This window comes from Bos taurus, chromosome 19 (genome assembly GCF_002263795.3).
Source record: "Bos taurus isolate L1 Dominette 01449 registration number 42190680 breed Hereford chromosome 19, ARS-UCD2.0, whole genome shotgun sequence".
Taxonomy (NCBI): Eukaryota; Metazoa; Chordata; class Mammalia; order Artiodactyla; family Bovidae; genus Bos; species Bos taurus.
The window spans coordinates 56,226,484-56,241,094 of record NC_037346.1 but is presented as its reverse complement, the minus strand read 5'-3'; the positions used below and the strand labels follow the sequence as shown (position 1 = coordinate 56,241,094).

Here is a 14,611-nt window from a genome sequence, read left to right as displayed (position 1 = left end):
AGTTCTTACAGAACTTATAGTTCTTACACTTGGGGAGGTTTTAAGCTGCCAGCACTAGAAACCTGAGGTAGCCACCTTGGAAAGAAGTTACAGGGAACACAGAGCCCTCCTGCCTGCAGGTCGAAACCTGAACAAGAGTGTTGAGTGGTTTGCTTGTGCATCTGAAACTTGGCTTCACCTCAGAATCATCTGTTAACTTTCTGGTTATTTTAATTCAGCTTTTTATCTTGTGCTGGAGTACCGCCGGTTAACATTGTTGTGACAGTTTCAGGTGAACAGCGGAGCGACTCAGCCATACACATACACGTGTCCATTCTCCCCCAAACTCCCCTCCCGTCCAGGCTGCCCTGTAACAGTGACATTGAGTAGAGTTCCCTGTGCTATCTATACAGTAGGTTCTTTGTTGGTTATCTCGCTCAGATATAGCAGTGTGTACATGTCCATCCTGAACTCCTTAACTAGCCCTTCCCCTCATCTTTCCCCTTGGCTGGTTATCTTCTTTAAAAAAGGAAACAGTCTAGGAACTTATGTTTTAACAGAAACCTCAGGTGGCACCAGCATAGCTGCCTGCCTGCGTTTGGAATTCCCAAGTGGCACCTTTCCCCACACTGGGGTGACTGGTATCTGTATTAGAAAGATTCCAAATAGGGCAAAAATGGTTTTATTTAACATGCAGCAAAACAAGGGCAGCAGTTGATATATCCAGTACAGTTTTTTGTCACGAAGTGACCTCAATAGTAACGAGTAACACTCATAAGTAACTCTAAAGTCTAAAGCTTATTGTAAATACAGGTACATTCCGTGTAGTAGTCCCACAGAGCTTCCCAGGGCTGCAGCAGCCCATCTCTGGAGCTCTTGGATTTACTCCTTAAGAAGTAAAATGGATTCACTTTCTTTCGTCTGTCCTAATGAAGCAGTGAAACCTGCTCGCTGATGAGGGGAGGGGAGGGGGCGATGGCCTCTTGATTAAGGAAGCCTGGCAAGAGCAGGGAGGGGTCAGGGCTGCCTCTCCCTGGAGCTGGCTCTGGCTCATCCAGCTGAGTGCAGATGAGCCATGTGCTCATTCCCCAGCGGCTGGGTCTCACCTGCCTGTCGCCCCGTGAGGCCTGGACTCCCCGGCCTAGCTGTAGCCAGTGGATGGAGCACTGCTGAAGCAATAGGGTCTGGTGACTCGATTCAAGCAAGGCCCCTAATCTCACCACCTCCAGACCCAACATATCGCCGACAGTGCCCCTTGGCAACTGGGGACTCGGGGTTTCTGGGCAGCAGGTAAGGACATAAGTTTAGTGCAACGCGCCTGATCCTGAGGCTTCCTGTTCCCAACAGCCAGCCACCCCGCAGGCCATCTGGTGGGAGGAGGTGGGCCAAAGCGGGACACAGGGTGCTGTCCTCCCCTTCAGAGGCAGCACAGCGGTTTGTTCCACGATGAGCAAGAGGTAGTGAGTGAGTGAGATGGCCTATTCCCACGGCAGGAGGCACCCTTTTCCCAGAAAGTGCTGGGTACCTGCTTCCGGAGAAGGCACAACACTGCTCTCTCCCATTTCCTTTTCTGGGTGTAGTTTAGGCTGCCACAAGGCCACGTTCTACTTCTAGCAGCTTGAGCTCCTCATCCTACCGTGATGTCCATGGGACACAGCCTGCTGCTGCCAGGGCCCAGCACAACTCCTCTGGTGCCCGTTCCAGGGTCGTGCTGCCCACAGAAGGCAGGGGTGGCGATCTGGCAGTACCAGCGCCCTGGGCCCAGGGCCATCCGGGAGCCGTGGGCTGTGTCCTCCTCCCAGGAGCCTGCCAAGGGGAAGCCTGGGTAGCAGGGGGACTGAGAACTGGGGATGTGAGGACATGGTCCTGAAGGAGGGCCCTGAGTCTCTGCATCAGAGGATGCCAGCGCAAGGGGAAAACCCACTCCAGCCTTGGGGCCATGTCCCGGGGCGGCACCTGGGGCCACTCCCCACTCCTGATGTACGTGGCCACTTCAAGTCACACAGGTAAATAAAAAAACAGGTCCTTTTAGGGGCCGAAGGAAGAGAGATCACAGCAGCGGCCCGGGCCCCTGTTCCACGTCAAAGCTCTTAAGCACAGCGGTTAGGACATGAAGGAAGACCAGGCCTGGAGAGCCTCCCCTCTCGGGATAGCCTGCCTGGGCTCCAAAGTGCAGCTGACACGTGTCCTCTGGGGTCATAGGTTCCCCCACTGCTCCACAGGGGGGAACTGGTCCACCTCACCCACCTCGGTGCTCAGCTGCTCCCCCAAGGCGAAGGTCAGCCTGTACCGAAGCCTCGCCTTCTCCTGCAGCAGAGGGGCCGCGTGTCAGACACCCCTTCTCTGATACCCTTCGGGTGCTTTCGTGCAGGGGACATACCCTGCTCCTACCACCCCATCTTCACTCAGCCATTGGGCCAGGGTGGAAAAGGGACGCAGGAGAAGTGGTAACAGTCCAGGCTGGGAGGCGGTGGACGCAGGCGTCTAACCTGGGGCAGCCAGGGCTTTCAGGTGGGGTCCCCAGCTCCAGCTCACCTTCAGTGGGTTGGCCAGCAGCATGACCTGCGTGATGGCTGCAGGTGGCTGGACGGGGCTGAAAGGAGAGAGTTCTGTCCCAGAGGGTGGCTGCAACTTCACTTTCATTGACTAAAGAGAGAGACAGGTTCCTTTGAAGAGATGGCAGGTGCCCTTGAGGGGGAACGGGGTGTGGACACGTGGGTGCAGGAAGAGGCCCCAGGGAGCGGGGATACCTTGGGCACTGCGGCCTGCAGCACGATGCTCTTGATGGGCAAGGGAGCCGTGTTCAGCATGGACACCACCACCACCAGCACGTCAGGCCGTCCTGGAGGACACTCCTTGGCAAAATGGAAGAGGATGCGGAAGCCGTTTTTATCATAGGCTGTCACAGGAAGGGCGCTGCCTGTATGTAAGAACGGGGCAGGTGAGGGTGGGGGGAGAGGTGGGCCTGAGACAAAGCACCACAGCCAAGCGAGAGGTCACGGTGGCCCCGGGACCAGGAAGCTCCTGAAGGAGCCTGGGAAGAACCTCCCAAGTGCACAGCGGGGATGAGCACAGTCTGCGACACGGTACGGTAGGCCGCGTACGGCTCTAAGGGACCCTGGCGAGAAAGCCTGGACCCACCCATCCCTTGCCATGCAGCCCACACCTCTGCAGGCTGGGACCCCCGCCCCTCACCCCGAGCCTCCAACACCTACTAGGTTTGATAGACTCCAGGGGCACGTGGACACTGGCCAGGGAGAGCTCGGGCCCCTTCATGGGGCTGCCCTGGGCCTGGAAGAGAGGGCTGCTGGGCCCCGCGGAGAGGGGGAGGAGAGGCCGAGCAGAGGCGCCACTGGGGAGCAGAGGGGGGGCGGCAGCGCCCAGGAAGCAGCTGGAGGTGGCAGGTTTCACCAGGCCCGAGGTCCTGGGCAGCAGGAAGGAGGACAAGGCGTGTCGAAGGCCAGGCAGAGCTGCTGGCCGCCCCGCATGGGGGCCCCCGGATTAGAGCCAGCTCTCCCTGCATCCCGCTTCTAGATTCCAGCCGACCCACCAGACAGAGGGAACTCCCGCCAACCCCCTGGGGCTGCCTCCCCAGCGCCCCTCTCCCGCTCATTACGCTTTGGCCTCTTCCAGAAGCTGGTCGAGGGCATCCAGCTGGTGCGGGGTGCTGTCGCCCAAAGTGGAACCACGGTGCCCAGGGGCGATGGGCTCAGCCTTTGGGGCCAGAGCTGAGGCCAGGCCAGTGGAGAACAAGAAGGGGCTGGCTGTGGGGACAGGAACGCCAGCTGGGGCCACCGGGGCCTGGGAACTGCCTATGGGGGCCACTGAAGGCTGGAGGAGAGGCCCATCTGTGGGGCTACAGGCTCCCGGCCCAGGTTTGGGGCTGAAGAAGTCCAGGTCTGACCGCTCGTTCTGGAGAACAAAAGCAGGAGTGAGGGGGCCCTGCAGGCGTCAGAGGCTGCAGGCTCTCCACCCCCACCCGCCCCCAACGCTGTTCCTGGGGGCTGGGCTGAGCCCCCTGCATGAGCAGCCATCCTGTGGATAGAGTGGGCAAAGCGCTATGTGTGGGACGGTGCCTGGAGCCAGGACGAGGCTGGGAAGTGGAGGCGACACAGCGCCCACCCCTACCTGGAGCAGGGGCCACTGGCTGTTCCCAGCCGCCTTGGCGGGAGGAGCACTGGGCGCCGGGTCGGTGAGGCCTGAGGACAGAGGAAATGGCTGTGGTGGAAGAGGCTCTGGGCTGGGGCGGCCCCAGCCCCACCTCACCTGAGGGAGGGTCACGTGACCACCAGGCCGCCCAAGGGTGGCAGGGCGTCCCCTATAGCTTCCGGAGGGGGAACGGACCCTCTTCCGTCTTTATGCTGCGGGGGGCGCCTCCCGGGGAAGGGGGAGCACAGCCAGACAGGATGTCCACCCGAGGACACTGCCCTGGGCCCTACTTCCCACCTTTGCTAAGCACCCGGGGTCCCCCTCTGGGCATCCCCAGCACCTCTCCTGAGGCCCCGGAAGCCCCGAGCAGCCCCCTCCAATACGCACCCAAGCAGAGCAGCTCCTCGTCCAGCAGGCTGAGGGCGTTGCTCGTGCTGCTGGGCCCTGGGGGGGCGTCGGGCTGGCCGGCCGAGTGGCTGCGCCCAGGGCCCGAGGCCTGGGGAGGCGGGGGGAGGACAGGGATGCCTGAGCCGGCGGGGGCAGGGGCCAGCGCTGGGGGCGGGCCGCTCGGCGCCTCCACCTCGGCAAGGTCGATGAGAGTGCCTTGGTTTCCTGGATGGAAACAGAAGGGGACAGGAATCACTGGGGGTCCCTCCCGGGCTGTGCGGGGGGAGAGGGACCCTGAGCACAGCCTCTGACCGCCTCCCAGAGCACCTGTCCGGGCAGCAGTGAAGAACTGGGGGAGGCAGTGGGTGGGGGAGACCCCGTGTGACCTCCCGGGAGGTGCTTAGCGGGGCTCAGGGTCCCCTCAGGCCTGTGGGCTGACATGGGGTCACCCTGCAGCGGGGCCCCAGGCTGCTCCGGAGGGAGCAGGAAACCAGAACACTTTACCTTCCGAGTCGGGAATGGCTGAGGTCACCACCTCACCGTTGACGACCTGCCCTTCAACGACTGTCTTGTAAGAGTTGATGACCCGGGAGAGGTTGTCACTGGCCTGTAAGATGTCCCCTAGTACCAGAAAGAAACCTGTCACTCCCAGCCTGACAATGCCCCCACCACACACATCCAAATCCCCGGGTCACCCCCTCAACCACCCTTCCCAGTCCGCTCACCTAAACTACTGTCATTGTCCTCGGTCTCGCTGGCGAGTTTGAATAACGTCCGCCTCTTGTTCTCACATCGATCAAACAGCTCCTAATAGAGACCCAGGCAGGAAAACTCAAGCTGCCAGATCACCCGACCCACCATCCATGCCACCAAGTTCCGGCTCCCTTGGTACATGGGTTAGGTGGTACCACACTTAACCCAGATCACCTAACCCAGCATCCACGCAGAGTCCCGGCTCCCCTGGCACCGTGGTCAGCTCTAGGAGATCACCCAACCCAGCGCCCACACCAGAGTCCAGGCTCCCCTAGTATCAGGTCAGCTCCTGGCAGAGTCAGGCTCTGCACACACATCTTCCTGCTGCCAGCCTCGGCCACTCTGCGTCACAAGACACCTGCTCAGGTGGAGAGGCCGCCAGGACAGCAGGTCCCTTCCCACTCCCAGCCTGGTACATGCCTCAGAATTCATAGTCTGTATGTGACCGAGGACGGAGGCGCACATCAGGGAACCAGGGTGGGCCTTTCTCTGCCCAAGCATCCCCAGGCAGAATGCGAGGTGGTGAGCAGGGGCACGCCCGAGGCGGGTCTGCAGAGTCACACAGACGGAGGGTGCGTGGAGTTAATCAGCCACAGCTCACGGGCGCTTGGGGGCACCACCGCTCTCGGCCTGGCTGCTGGCGGAGAAGGACTGCCAGGTGTGCAGCAGCATCTTGGGGCAGAGACGCCCTCTCCTGGGGCCTACCTTCATGAGCTCCTTGTCTGCCTCTGCAGAGCCCTCCCTGTTGTAGTGACGCAGCATCTCACCGAGCAGCTTCACGCTGTTATCGACCTCCTCTAAGGTGTGCAGACGCTCGGTCACCTTCTGGACCCGCGCCTCATCCTGCACCAGAGAGGACCAAGGAGCGAGAGCTCAGCTGGACTTGGCCCACTGCCCCCCAAACCCCGCCAGGAGGGTGCACACCTGCCCCGGGAACATGCAGGCCAAGGCCCGCCCCACGGAAGCTCCTTTCAACACGTGATTCTTGGGACCACTGGCCTCAGACTCAACCGACAGCTCTTCTTTCAAAGCAGCAGCCCGCCTGCCCCCAAGCCTGGCCCCACGGCTCCCGCTCCTCTCTCCTATCCGCCCCCTGCTCCCACGTGCGGGTGAGCCCTGGGGACAGGGGAAGGGACCGCTGCTCTGGGGCCACGGGCTCCTCCTCCCCAGGGCTCAGGGCCCACCCACCTCCTTCACCATGGACTTGATGAGCTTGTTGGCCTCCTGCAGGTCGTCCGGGTTTTTGCTTTTCAACAGCCTGGCTAAAAGCTGGAAGAGGAGGGCATTAGAGGCGGAGGGACGGCAGCACCCCCTGGGAACACACAGGAGCCAAGTGCACCCCAGCGCTGAGCGAGCCCATGCCCCATGGAGGACTTTACCTTGGATTTCTCCTCGTCATCAAAAACGGGGTTTTTGGGACGAGGTGGTGGAGACGGGATCAGCGTCCTGTCCACAGAGATCAGCGGGTCGGAATGCACGATGCCTGAAAGGGGACGGAGCAGCAGTCGCACAGGCTGGGCCACCCTGGCACCCTTTCCCACACAGCAAGGGGGTGCCCCCGGGACCAGGCCTGCAGGCCGCACACACCTCAGCCCCTCAAAGCTCAGCCCAGTGCCCCCTGCTTGGGCAGACACCCGCGTACCCTGTCTCTTCAACATGTGGTAGGCATCCTTGATCTTTGATTCTTCCGGCAAGGCCAACGTCCAGCTATAAAGCAGCTCAATAACCTTGGTCTTCACTTTCTCAGACACCCTGTCCCCCAGGTACTAAGGAGCAAAGGAAATGGGAAAGCTGAGTGCATGTGGCCTGGAGGACAGACAGTGGGGAGGCTGTGCTCACAGCAATGAAACGGCTGCTAACTGGCTACAATCCCCAAGCCGCCTCCAGACCGTGGGTGTGAGCCAGCACGGGGGAGGGGAGCGGCATCCATGGGGCACAGACTCCGCTCAGGCAGGGGGCCGGAAGCTCATCACTGTGTTCATGCACAACAGGCCAGACACACAACTGCACTTTCTCCCGAAGGAGTGAACGAGAATGCCTTCGCTGTGAAGAAGTGTCCCCTCTGCTGTAAGCAGGTGCCCGGAGCTGAAGCGACACTACTCTGTGGCCGTGGTCAAGAGACGAGGGCAGCCACGTGAGAGCAGTCAGCGGGCACAGTGAGGCCGGGAGGGCAGCAGACGTCCCTGTGTGCACGTCTACCCTCAGCACAGCATCCTCTGAGCACAGGACCCGGGAACCCCAGCCCCGTGGAGACGCTGGTTCGCGTGGTGAAAGCTGGTAAGGCGGGAGGGGGAGGAACACAGAAGTTCTGAGAAATGAAACTGCTACCGACTGACCTTCGGAGAGACGACCTTGATCAACTCATTCAAAAAGCGGAACTTCCCCACTTCGTTATGGAACCTCCTCCCGCAGTTCTTCATGCAGGCTTCCAGCACCTGGAGCACAGAGGCCAGGCGCTCAGGCCAGGACCTGGCACTTGGCCAGCAACACTCGCCCGAGGAAGCACCTAACCAGGAGAGGCGGCCCTGGGGACATCAGGGCGGTGGGGTTACTCACAGAGAGTCCCTCCAGGTGCAAACCCCTCTGGGGAAGCTCAGCAGAAACTAAAGTAAAAAACCCTGAAGCCCAGATAACAAGACAGTGAGACGGTCAGCCCTGGAGGGGGCCTGCCTACAAATCCTGCCCTCGGGCTTCACAGGTAAGAAGATGGAGGCAGAGACCACATGCTCCTCTGATTCAGGGCTCTTTCCACAAGCTGATCAACATGTTGGGCAGGCCGGAGAGGATGTTTCAATTCTGTTTCTCCATCTTAGATGGACATGCTATTTTCCCGCCCTGAGCCCCATCGATCTTCCCTCTGGGGCCTCAAGTTCTCAGGTGCTGCTGTGGGGCCTGGCACCTGAGTTTATGCCAAGGAGTGCACCACCCAAGTGCTGCCCCCTGCCCCGGCTTCCATCTTTGTAAATCAGGGATTTTCAACCGCACTACTACGGACATTCTGGGCCAGGTACTTGTTCTGGGAGCCTGTCCTGGGCACTACAGAATGCTCAGCAGCAGCCCAGGCTCCACCCACGTGGATGCCAGTAGCACCCCCCGACCTGTGACCACCAACAGTGTCTCCAGACACTGCCCTGGGTGCCCGGGGGACAGAGCCGCCCCCACTGGAGAACCTTCGCTCTGCGGAGGACACAGCACAGGCATGTGCATAGGCTAAGCGCCTTTCCCCAAAACCTCCCTCCCGCCCTTCCAGGAGCTAAAGGGAGTCAGGAGAGAACCCGGGCATCCTGGCTCAGGGGAAAGCCCGGAGGCGCCCCAGCACCGCACTCGGCTCTGCGTCCTGAATCCCCTAAGTCTGAATAAACACTAAGATCTGCCCAATGGGGTGATGCCTTCACTAGCAATCCACATCATTTTTAGCTACAGAACAAATTACACTTGGCCAGCTCTTACCTGGCAAGACAGCTCTGTCAGCCTCTCTGAGCCCCACCCCAGGGCCCACGGCCACCATCCCTGTGCCCTGGCCTCTCTGCTTCTCCCATCAGACCTCGTGTCCACACTCGGTCATCCATGATGCTTGGGCCTGGCACAGGGGCACATGCGTCTGTGGAGCAACTGACTGTGCAGGTCCAGGTAAGTCTAGTTTGTATCCAGGATGCTCAGCTGGCAGAGGGCGTGAGCCCTGACCCCCTCAGAGACACCAGCGGACTCATGAAAATCCATCACCAGCATGAAAAACCTACCGTCAGGGCCTGGACTGCCTCCCATTCCTGTGGAGACTGGATCTTATGGGCCAGCAGTCGGACGGCAATCTGTGGCCTGGAGACCAGCAAAATCACACTTTCAGGACGCTGGCCCTCGGCCGCATGGCCAGCCCTCCTTTGCCAGTTTCTCACTTCCCCAGTCAACCATCCCTCACCTGCCCCCTAACAGTTTGAGACTCACCCTTCAAGCTCCTTGTTGATCTGATCACAAAAGCCAATTATGTATTCCCAGTCCTCCTGGCGGTTAGAAGGATTGGTGGCTTTATCTGGGGAGAGAAGACGACGAGTTGTTACAGAGAGCAAGGAGGACGCTGTGGAAGGTTTCCCTCACATTTTTAAGGCACTGATGTGATGATTTCTTCTCTAATGGAGAAGACTCAATAGTTCAGTCAGACAGCAACTCAAATACAAATACTCAAAAAAAAATTTTTTTTGGTTGTGCCACATGGCTTCTAGGATCTTAGTTCCCTGACCAGGGATTGAACCTGGGCCCTAAGCAGTGACAGAGCTGAGTCTTAACCGCTGGACCACTACGGAATTCCGTACAAATATCGCTTTCTGTCCAGTATTCTGAAAGTTACAAACAAAAGAGAAAACAAATCTGAAGCTTCTCATTTTAAGGTAAGTTAACGACGTTTACTGAGCCCTCTAAGCACAAATCGTGCTGTCTGTCCCTGGGGTCACAGAAACAGAACCTAAGCTTGAGTAAGCAGCATCCCTGAGTTTAAATGGTCTTCCACGATCAAGGACAAAGACAAGCACTGAAGAGGGTCTCCCAGGGTTTAAACTCCAAGAGGTAATGCCCAGTCTCCTAGCACTTGGCATGTGTCCTCTATTCTCCGTCATGCCCAGATCCTGTGCTTAGAGAGGACGGCCCCAGCTGACGGTGGTTAAATGCGTTCCCATCTCTGATTCAGATCTTGGAGTCAGCCTCTTCCAGAAAGCACTCTCAAGCTGTTTGCTAAATTTAGGGCTTCAGGTTCAGAAGACGAGCGGAAGACTGAAGGCGTGTATCCTTTTTTAAGTCCAGGCTCCTCCAGCAGATTTCCGCCAGGGCCAAAAGTAGAGTGAAAGCCTTGAAAAAGCCCTTCCCAACAAGGGGTGATGTTAGAGGCTCCTGAATTCTGATTGCTCGTGACTGTTTCTTCACTTCCCTTTTCCTAATGTTAAAAATCACTAGCTCCACGCTCGAATCCTAACAGGGACTCCTAGCCAGCCGCATACCCCGCCCCACAACAAGCATCACAAGGCAGCAGGCGCCACCCAGCGGCAGAGGGGAGACCTGCAGCGTCCCGGCGCTGTGCGTGCGGGGCAGCGTTTCCACCCAGCGGCAGAGGGGAGACCTGCAGCGTCCCGCGCGGTGCGTGCGGGGCAGCATTTCTGCTCTGGAGGCCAGAAAATTCTGGTGGTTTAGGACCATATTTGGGGGAAAAGGGAGATGTCAGTTCTCAGTCTTGAAAAGAGAATTAGCAGGCCCTTGAAAATGTCATGCTTGGAGGGAAGGGAGATTAATTCTATCAAGAGGGGCTATTTGTTGCCACAGGGACCTACTAGCTGTCACCCTCCAGAGAAGCCCTGAGTCTCCCCCCACCAGGTGCCTAAAATTTTCTCAGGTGTCAGCGTGACTTTGTTACTAATCCCTAGCATTTGAGATGCTTGGAGTTCTCACATGACATTAAGAGGGTGTGGGATACAAAAATAAGTTGGTTTGAGGAGCATACTTGCCCCTGTCACTATAATCATTTTGGAGCAGTCACACGCCTTCCACTGTTTGCCACTGGAAAAGATGTCACAGACACAGGGGACATGCGCACAGCCCCTCCCCTCCCCACACACGGACACAAAGCCACGGGCGTTCAGCAAAAACGTGCCCTGCCCAGGGCTGCCACGACTCCATTTCTGCTTCCAGGAACGCTCCCACCTACTTCTCATTTTCATTTGACAGCTTGAGAATCCCACTTCCTGTCCCCCAATAGACTTTTCCACCGCAAACCTGCAGGGAGCTCTTGGCCTACACATGAACACACAGCCCCAGTTTCAGCCACGGTTCGCCCCACTTCTGAGGATCTCCCCCCACTCTCCAGCCAGCTGAGACAGCAGACCTCAGTCACCCACAGGAACTGCAAGAACCTCTGGAGATAACTTGGGGTGACTCAGGTGCCCCGCCTGCCCACCGCCTCCCGACAGATGCACACACCCACCACCCACTCAACGTTCTCCTTCACCTGCAACAGAGGTGACGCCAGGGCCTCCCCTGTGGATCCTGCCTTCCAGAACCGCCCCTGTGGCCTCCAGGTTTCTATTTTGGGGTCTCTGGTGACAGCCTTGTGCTAGTCCGTGTCTCTGCCTCTATACATCCTGCTCTCATTTTCAACTAGCCATGACTGTTGTGGGACCTCTGGTCCAGGAGGGAGGGGAACGGCAATGGCCACCCCGCCCCAACACGGCTCAAACAGTCCAGTGACAAGTTCCACGGAGCAAGGATAAGGATGCAGGGGAAGTCAAGCGGCAAACTTTAGTGCGAAGGTCTTGAATCAAGGGAGACTTAGTCAACCACCAAGTCTTTTGTTAAACAGCCACAGAAAACTAAGCAGACAAGTTAGACCCTGGAGGAACTACAGGAAAAGTACAAGATTCGGATGCTACCCTGAGGAGGTTAGGCAACACACGAGAAACAACCGGAGCAAAACAAGACAGAGTGTAATTAGAAGTGCTCATTTGGTGCAGAAACGAGTCTAAAAACACTCATCGTTCCTCCTCCCTGACTTCCGTATTTCTATAAATGGTGCCACCATTCCAAAGCTCCCTTTGCCCCAACCCCAGGCACCCAGGTCTCAAGGCTCCTTCTTCCCTCTCCTCATCCGTTTTCACTAGTCAGTCCTGATCTCTTCCTTCTCCATGTCCTTACTATGTTTCTTCCCCTCGAGGCTTGTAGGGTCTTAGCTCCTTTACCAGGATTGAGCCCTGGCCCTCGGCAGTGAAAGCGCGGAGTCCTAACCACTGACCTGCCAGGGAATTCACCTCAATGTCTTTTTGTGTGCTGTGCTCACTCAGTCGTGTCTGACTCTTTGCAACCCCATGGACTGTAGCCCACCGGGCTCCTTTGTCCATGGAATTTTCCAGGCAAGAATACTGGAATTGGTTGCCTTCTTGTACTCCAAGAGATCTTCCTGACCCAGGGATCAAACCGGAGTCTCTTACCTCTCCTGCAATGGTAGGCAGATTTTTTTTTTTAACCACTGAGCCATCTGGGAAACCCCAGTGTCTTTTTAAAATTGTTTTCTTACTCCTGCCCTGACCTCCTGATTTCTCACTTGCTTCCAGAACTTCTGCTCCAATCCATCCTATGCAGAACACCTATAGGAACCTTCCCAGAACACTGACTTAACAGGCACAGTATGAATGGGAACCTCTTAACTGGAGACACAGACTTCTTCGGGTGGAAGTAGAGCCGGTCCAGAGTTTGGCTCTTCCCAGCTTTCTCTCCCACATTCCCACAGGAACGCCCTGCTTGAATCAAACGTATGTTACTGCATGCCCCAAACACGGCCTGCTCCCTCCACACCACTGTCTGCTGTTTCCTTAGCCTATTTTCCCATTCTTTAAGGCCTAGCTCAAGTGCCATCTCCCCACTGGGAGAACCATCTCCCATTTCACTTATCCCCAATTTCCCAAAATAAACTGTCTGTATTTCAGCATTTATGGTTCCTGCTTTTTCACTTAAAAATGCTTTATCCACTCCAGCACCAGTACTGAAGGCAGACTTTGAACTTAGTTTTCGTTAACACCTCTAACAGCAGGTACTCATCAAGCACTGATTAACTGCAGTAATGACAGGACTTTAGAGAAGGCTGGAGTCATTAAGAGATGGTTTGTGGGGAAGGAGATGCTGGGATGGGTTTCAAAGCATGTAAAGGAGAACAAGGCTCTCAGGAAAGGAGAGGAACGTGTGTTGCTGGCACAAGAACACCCAGCTGAAGAAGGTGAAGCAAGGAAGAATACCAGGAAGTCACAGCGAGGCAGAGGGGGCAGCAGTGCAGTGACCTGAGCAGAGGGTTCTGGGAGCAGAACTGGGGGAGAGGCGGGGAGACCTGAGACCTGCCCAAAACGTCAGTCTAAGTAACAGGAAAGGGCCAAAGGCCAGTCTGAGCTCTGGTCTTTACAGACACCCTCCCTCTCCCCCCAAAACAGGTCTAAACTCTAAACCTCGCCTATTAGACTCAGCTGAGGTCATTTATATCCAGCTGGGTGGCTCTGGGCAAGTGACCTGACTAGGGCCAAGGTGTCCTCCTTTGTGACACTGTGACACTAGTGCCTCCTTTGCTAGGATTCTCGGTAAATGAGTGTCTTTGGAGCACTCTGAGCTCCTGGGAGAACAGCTCCATACACACAGAAGGCTGTGACCTGCCCGCAACTGCAGACCTTGCAAATGTAACCTGCGTTCAACCACCTGAACAGGGTTTCTTATCAAGGGGAATCAGGCAATTGGAGGAAACGGGCATCACCCCTCAAGAGGCTGCAGGCTCCAGTAAATAACTGACAATGCACGAGGCAGCGTCTAGGCTCCAGCATGTCTTATCACCCTGCCCAATTTGTCTTCACTTAAACAGGCCTCCAGGAGCCTCCTCTAGCCCATACTTAGTAAACTCAACGTACTAACCCTTCGGCCAAATGCAACCTGCTATGGTTAACCTGCATTTCCTCAATAGCAATATAAATGAGCAATCATAGCAATAGGCCGCTAGAACTACAGTATCAGGCTGCGTCTCTCAGCTTTGCTGAGTAGTTTACCAACGAATGACTCGTTAAGACATGCGGGGGGACGGGTGGGGAGAAGGGTCCCCCAACAGAGCTTTCATCATGTTTCGGTTACTGCAGGGAAAAGTACTCTTTTTTACCTCTCTCTCTCTGGATTATTTTCACCTCAAACATTCAGCCTGCGCGAAGCAGTCACTTCTCCTGGAATACACGGTCAAAATTCTGAAGCTATGTGGGTATGCTCAGCACCACCCACCGCTCCCGGAGTTTCAGCCCCAGTTCGGAGCTTTCCCCTGGGTCGGAAGAGCGCAGGGGTCCCGGAGTCACGGCCTTGCGCGGCCCCACCACAGCTTCCCCAAAACGCCGATGCATGTCATCCCGAAGCACTTGGCTGTCGCTTTCGCGGAGCCCGCGGGGCCCGAGCTCACGGCGCAGCGCGCAGGAGCGAGAGGAGGCGCCGCGGCTCAGAGAGCACGGGCCGGGCCGCCCAGCTGAGGAACGGGCGCGATCCCGGGGCGCTCGCGGCGCGTGCGAGGCTTGGCGCGGGCTAGCGGGCGGCGCCACCGCAGGGCCGGGGGAGGGGGTCGAGGGCTGGGGAGAGGGGCGGCTCGAGCGCGAACAGACTCGGCCGTGGATACTCACTCAGCCAGGACTCCAGACTCTCCCCTTCCGCCTCCGCCATATTGCAGCCGCCCGGGCCGGCCCAGCGGCCTCAAACCTCGCGAGAACCTGAGAGAGACGAGGAGCCGGGGCGGGGCCTGCATAGGGACCTGAGAAGACCAAGCGCCGCCGCCTAGGATCTTGCCAGGCTGCGACGGATAATG

At 57.5% G+C, this 14,611-nt stretch overlaps 1 protein-coding gene across 5 annotated transcripts; it reads right to left on the bottom strand.

Moving 5' to 3' along the window:
• Nucleotides 1-645: 645 nt before the first annotated feature.
• GGA3 (golgi associated, gamma adaptin ear containing, ARF binding protein 3) lies at nt 646-14,501 on the bottom strand. 5 transcript variants are annotated; one of them, NM_001435010.1, is made up of 17 exons: nt 14,430-14,501; nt 9,211-9,295; nt 9,009-9,084; nt 7,605-7,793; nt 6,911-7,034; nt 6,648-6,751; nt 6,457-6,537; nt 5,974-6,111; nt 5,241-5,322; nt 5,020-5,136; nt 4,516-4,740; nt 4,108-4,178; nt 3,596-3,891; nt 3,195-3,403; nt 2,730-2,899; nt 2,515-2,625; nt 646-2,286 (listed from the first exon to the last, which is right to left on the bottom strand). In NM_001435010.1, exons 1-17 carry the CDS (start codon nt 14,467-14,469, stop codon nt 2,176-2,178), a joined length of 2,229 nt encoding a protein of 742 aa, NP_001421939.1. In that variant the 5' UTR covers nt 14,470-14,501; the 3' UTR covers nt 646-2,175. The 5 variants fall into 5 exon arrangements, with proteins under 5 accessions (NP_001421939.1, NP_001076873.2, XP_059733879.1 ...); NM_001083404.2 differs by having other exon boundaries at nt 7,605-7,703; XM_059877895.1 differs by lacking the exon at nt 646-2,286 and having other exon boundaries at nt 2,532-2,645; nt 14,430-14,490.
• Nucleotides 14,502-14,611: the final 110 nt, after the last annotated feature.